Raw genomic sequence first — 6,531 nt, 5'->3', positions numbered from 1 at the left:
CCCCCCCGCCCTCCTATGGTCAATTTTATATCATTGAAAAGCTTTAAGGTTTTCTTCAAACAATTGGAGCCATATAAAATGTCTCTGAATTGTGAGTGAATGGCACAGGTTCTTTTCCTTGTTTGAGGACTTTTAAAAGCTTTTTCTGCTTTATTCTCAGCAAGGGTATTTAGGTTGATTGACATTAGATAAATTACATTTTTCTAGCCAAACACTGTTTATTAAGTTTCCTGTTAATAGCCTATGCAAAAACACTGACTAAAATTGGAATAAATGTAGCTTACCTGAAAAATAGACTTTTATCTCATCTAGGTTTGCAGAAGCTATAAAACATTTCCGTCTCTGTCATCTCAAGCAAAGGTTCGATTAAACAAAATTTTGCAAATAATCACCTTAAGTGATTTGGCCTTATGTGTCAAGACTGGAAAACAGTCATATATGATACTCAGTGCCACAAGAATCAGAGATGAGATGTATGTATAATTAGCAACCTAAAATCTGTTTTTAAGAACCACCCCCATCCCCCCATCATATGCACTGCAAAGCACTATGCCTATTTATAAGTAATTTACTCCATAATAATAATAATCATTAATAGGAGGCTGCATATGGAGGGGCATTTTGCCTAAGATAAGACTTCCCAGGATGAGTTATCCTAGACTTAGAGATGTCAATGTAATGAGTCGATGTAATTTCCCAGTTTATACGTGTTTGGTTTTTGGTTTGGTATCAGATACAGTAAAATTAGTTTGTTTTACTCAAGGAAGTAGAAATTACTCTCTTTGTATTTAAATTTAACATTTGTAAAAAATAAAAAAGCGCTTCTTTATAAACCCTATATATAAATGTTTTCACCAAGACAGTCATTCCAAGTAGCATTTTCCTTTTACAACTGGAATAAAAATATTCAAATCTTTAGATCCCATTAGACATTCTCTAGAAGTTAAAAGAGGCTGTTTTACTTCTAAGCAGGCCCAATATATTCTGCAATGACAAATACAATCAGCAGTTGCATATGATTAGCCAAAGCTAGGAAGTCTTTGTCAGTGCCAGCCCAGAACTCTTAATCTGCATTTTCTATTGTTTCCCTTCCAATGGTTTATCTTGCTCATGTTTTAAATGAAGCTGGAGATACAAAGCTCTATTATTTATTATATATATGCCAACGTAAACAATTCCTACCACTTAATAAAATGAAAGTTTGATAAAAGGCAAGGAAATACATCACTGACAAGAATGCCACTGCTTTAATCAATACCATGAGAAGAATAATTACCCACTCCTGGACCAAGAATGGCAACGTAAGAATTTGGAGGTTTAGAGATTAAATACTCTTTTAAAATACAACCCCCAAGTTTGGTGTAAGGATCCTCTGTTTCAGGTGCCCCTTTTATTAATTGTTTACTTTCTACTTAGCTTCATTACAGAAGCCTTCAACTACAACTGGATTTCTGATAATTGAGGAAGAAAGTTCCTTTATTTTTCAAGAACAAAGTTACTTACCTTACTTTTCCTTTTACAACACATTTATTTTCTCACCACAAAAGCATATTTACAAGGCAGTTTGAAGTACAATATTAATGGGTTTCTGGCAGGCACACAGACAACCTTAATGCTTATAATACAAATATTTTTCCTAGAAATAGATAAAACCACTAACCATAAGGGGATTTTTCTTTAATACCACAATAGAAATCAACTGAAATTGGTACATACCCATATATGCTGCCCAATGTATAGCTCGTCTGTCTTTCTTGTCAAATGCATTAATATTGGCCCCTCTAGACAACAGTAAGCTGACCATCTGAGATAAACAGAAATAAAATAAATCCCCTGTTTGTAACGGAAAACTCTGCATAATGCTAGACAAAATCATACGAGAAAACAAAAATACATGCATCTTCAAAGGATTTAAATGTGTTGGGGCTTGAATATTCCATAAGTGGAATCTTTGAAATCTTTGAATCTCATTACTAAGGGATTCACTGAAGTTAATCACTAAAAGCAAGCCTATTGCAAATGTCTCCAATTACCTATACACAGTTAAAATGGGAATTTCTCAGTGGTCATTTTTCAGGGTCTGAACACAGGCAAGTTAGTTTACTAGATGTATTTCCTCCATATTTTACACATTCACTATCTACAGAACAGAAAAATACATTTTTTTCCATTTTAAATGTATCTGTTACTAGTTTAACTCCAGCTAACTCAGGCAAATTTGTTTCTGTCTTAAAGGTGAAAGCTGTAATCACCTTTCAACTAAATGATGTAACATGCATTTTGTACAACCATTCAGTACACAGACAGATTCAGTTCACAAAAGACAAATTCAAATACAAAATGGGGATTGAGGATTTTTGAGAAGACGGGAGAAATATGATTTTAAACCAAAACCCTAAATATTAGACATGTGAGAGACAGAACAAGTGAGAAATCAGCTAAGAAAAAAAACTCTTACCTCAACATGCCCACTGAAGGCTGCATGATGCAATGCAGTTCTGCCTGCTCGATCAGACACATTTACATTGCTTAGGAGAGGTACCAAAGCTTCAGCACATTTCACAGCTTTGTTTGCTGCTGCTATATGTAGGGGTGTCTGCCAGTTTTTATCACGAGCATTGACATCTGCTGAATGCTTTAACAACACCTGAACAGCATCCTGAAAGCATTTACAAAAAGAACCAGCAAGCCACTTAGTAAAGATTTGAAACGCTAGCTTTTCATCCAAGGACAGTTTAATGAAATAGAACTATTTGCAATCTGTTCTTTTGTAGATATAATTTTATGCTTTGGGACTTGTATTTTATAATAAATCCAGATTTGAGGATGTTCTCCAGAACATGAAAAATACATTCCCTACAGAATTCAACTGAATCAAACATTTCCAGGTCTTTTATTCAATTTCTTAAGCTGGCTGGCAAATTGTTTTGTCATCACAACTAATTTCTGAAGCTCAATAAACCTCCTTAGGATTGCTTCCATTGTTAAGAATTAGTGAAGTTCTATGAACTTATAATGCATTTTCAAAATTTTGCCAGGCAAAATTTTTGAACTGTCAAGATCTAGAAATGGCCAAGGGAACAACAGCTTATTAAATGCACATTTAGGGAACCACATATAAAACAGAGAGAGCATGGTCACAAGAAAGTTGCAACATATACGGTTGCAAAACTCCTGAAAACCATTTCAAAATGTTGCACTGAATTCCAACTCATGAAAAGATTATTCATTCCCTTTTGTTAAATGTACAAGCTGTGAAAATTTTACCAAAAAAATTAATTCTTACAGAAAGATAAACAAAACCCCATTAAAATTTGTGCACACAAGTGGAATGCATGAAATATATGTTAGTGGTATCAACATGACAATGAATACTGCAGTTTACACTAACTGTGTGACCTTCCCACAATTCACTAATTGCTTTCAGTGACTTTCAACTCAAACACTGAGCATACAACTAAATGGTTGGCACTTTGAACTTAAAACATGTTACCAGAAGGAGTTACTGGAAATTCTGAATTACACTGTGGTACAATAGCTAGGTATTCTTCTCAGCGACGAGTAGAACGCTAAGTAGCACTTGATTCTATTTATTAAAAAAAAAAATAAAAAATTTAAAATCTTCAAATCTCTTCTCCTTTCAATAAAAAAGAAAATAAAAACAAACATAAAAGTGAAAATTCCACATCAAAGGCTTGTAATTTAAATGGAATTAAATGACTACTGAATGGAATAGCTCTTCTGTTCTCTAAGACACTTAGGTTGATTCAGTACTTTAAAAATCTAATAATTATTTTGAACTCTTGTCTTTTTTAACCAAATATTAGGAAAAAACATGATCAGAACAAGGAAATTTTAAAACAGCTATTATCCCTTTTGTAGAAGGAAGTACCATAGTGCTAGTATGATGTATCTTATCTTTATGTGCCTATGCAGATTCACTGCTTAGAGTTGAGGTTCTTTTTTCGTTATTTTTTTTTGTAACACACCAAGCATACAAATATAAAACCCTGGAGTGTGACTGTGTTGAAATTGACAGTTGACAGCTAAATCCATAATTCCACTTAATCTGGAGTTTCAATGTCCTTGTTTAATTGCAGCTGTCTTTGCTTCAAGAGGAAGTCCAGATATCTTCCTGAAATCATTATCAAGAGTTTTTCACGACAGCTTTTTAAATCTAATGCCCACAACCCATATATGTCTGTCACATCGAACACAGTGCCTACACACACCAGCCACCTATGTGGGTTCCTACAACTTACTGTGTTTATAAATAGAAAATTCTGAGAAGTGCCTATCATTGGGTAAATAGTTTGATTGGTTTACATGTGTTGTTTCCCTTTGGCTAGTATTCTGTTGAAAATATTCCACATTAAAAAAAAATATGACCAGGGTTGTATTTCCTTGAAGTCATAATTTGTCACAGTGTGTCTGCAGCATTCCTCTTTGCAAGCTTTACTGATACAAGGAGCTTTTATTGCCCCTCAGCTCTGAAGAATGCAGCTTTTGGTGCTTTGGTCAGCTCCCAGAGAAGCAGCCTAAATATGCCTCAATAAAAACAAATACCATTTTGGGAATAAGCCACCCTTGAAGATTAATTTTCAAACACTGTTTTGAATAACACTATCTCCAAGTAAGTTAGCTATTAACGCTGGCAACAAAATCTTGTAATTTATTCAGGGAATGAAAAAGCAAAAACTGAAACAAGGCTTGTTTAAAGTTCGTGGATCAAATACTTGAAGTTCAATCCTTGTCAAAACCAAAATATTCTGCTTAACCTTCTTGAACAAAAATGTACTCAGAATCTTAAAAAAACCACTATTTTTTGAAACCTACTGAAATGAACACCAATTTGACTCACAGTCTCAAAGGAGACAGTTTTGCATAAACTCTTCCAAATACGAAGCTCAGCACTTCTGTTTGCTTTGATTTTCTATGGGCATTTAAATTTTTTATTAGGACATCAACAATACAGGAAGAATAACAAATTATTTTCTTATATTATTATAATCTCACAGTGGAGTAACTGGTATACTGCAGAAACCTTTCTACATATTTATAACTTTTAAAGTTATTTTAAATACTATCATTACTCATTAATCGCTTCTCAAATAAGGGTTTTTTTTTTTGCAGGCCTTATATAACCATTTATTTATTTAAAGCCTGAACAGATAAGCAGGTAAAAAAGATGAAGAAATTGAAAGATTATGCTTTAAAAGCTGTACTAAATCTTAATTCATTTCTACTTGCCTCATGCTGAACCATTCTGGTTACTTTATGAGAAGTAAACTGGACTTTAGAACACTGCAGGCAGAATCCTGTGCTACAGAAATGGCAAAGAGCAAAGCTGAGAGTTGAAGTTTATGCAGTTTTCCCCCTTTCTTCCTACTCAGGCATGTGATACATATACACATACCCTCAACAGGTTAAACAAACTGTTGCAAAAATGTTCTGCAATTCCAAACATTTGGAGTAGTTTCACTTTGTAGAAATGGAACAAATAACAGAAGGCAATTTTAGACGCCTTATTTTAACACAAAATAGCAAAAAAACACCTCATACCTCACTACAAGATGCCACAGCTCTGTGTAAAGGAGTCAACCATTTGCTGTCTTTGGCATTAACTCTAGCTCCTGTAACGAAAAATAACAGAAATTTATAATATATTTACAGAAAGACTGAAATATTTACAAGTACAGAGATAGAACTCCTGGACGCTCTAGGCACATTTAATACAGTACAATATAAAAAACCGGAAAGGAGTCTTTTCTCCAGCTGAAGTTCACCCCTTGAGGAAATTCTTTTAACCTGCACCCATCATACTCTTCCATCAAAATGGACTCATCTTTTTACACTAGGTAAACCTCTATAATCTTTTGCCCTTCCAAAGGCACATAGAAGGTGGTTGGGTAAGAAAGATGGGCTCCTTGCCTTAATTCAGCAACAGAAGTCTCCTACTTTCACACTACAGTTGAAATTCTCCATTAAAATAGAGAAAGAAACAACACTTACTCCCCATGCCCCCCATTTCCATGTGGTTGGTGAATCTGAGGCATAGATATATAGAACACTGCTGCTGCTTCTACTAGGAATTTGGGAATTAATCTTCTCTACTCCTGTGGGTCACTCAGATGTAATATTGTTAAGTCAAAAACAATTTTCATTTTTTTTTCTCTACAGAGAATAGAAGAGGATGAAGGCTGCTGGTCAGGATATTCAGCTGAGAAACAGTATTTTGATCCAAGTCTCCCAGAATTGCACCAGCAATTAAGTCTCTCCCAGTGCAGCTTAACAACCTAAGAAACTTAGCAGTCTGTATAAAATCATGGTTGTATATACTAAGCAAATAAAATATTTTAAGTCAATTCTCTGAATTAAACAGTTTCTAGTTAATCCACCCATTTAATGCTTAAAAACACAACATGGAATCTGATGCTGGATCCAAACTCTCACTTTGACCCTAGGTCTCTCAAGTGCCAGACAGAGCCTGAAGTCTAATCACTGGTTACAATTTCAGGGATTTCCCTCTTT

General features: G+C 34.4%; 1 protein-coding gene across 3 annotated transcripts in view; it reads right to left on the bottom strand.

The window, feature by feature from the left end:
* Positions 1-6,531, bottom strand: part of ANKRD28 (ankyrin repeat domain 28) — an 81,127-nt gene that overhangs the window by 44,875 nt on the left and 29,721 nt on the right. For all 3 annotated transcript variants that reach the window (XM_010007538.1, XM_010007539.1, XM_010007540.1), the window contains 3 exons: positions 5,563-5,633; positions 2,459-2,659; positions 1,717-1,804 (listed from right to left, as the gene is read on the bottom strand). In XM_010007538.1, coding sequence (XP_010005840.1) covers positions 1,717-1,804; positions 2,459-2,659; positions 5,563-5,633 — 360 coding nt within the window. The remainder of the gene's footprint in view (positions 1-1,716; positions 1,805-2,458; positions 2,660-5,562; positions 5,634-6,531) is intronic.

Source organism: Chaetura pelagica, unplaced genomic scaffold, assembly GCF_000747805.2.
Source record: "Chaetura pelagica isolate M959 unplaced genomic scaffold, ChaPel_1.0 scaffold10, whole genome shotgun sequence".
NCBI classification, from domain to species: domain Eukaryota; kingdom Metazoa; phylum Chordata; class Aves; order Apodiformes; family Apodidae; genus Chaetura; species Chaetura pelagica.
The sequence above is the reverse complement of the archived record's forward strand: the minus strand, read 5'-3'. Positions and strand labels throughout refer to the sequence as shown.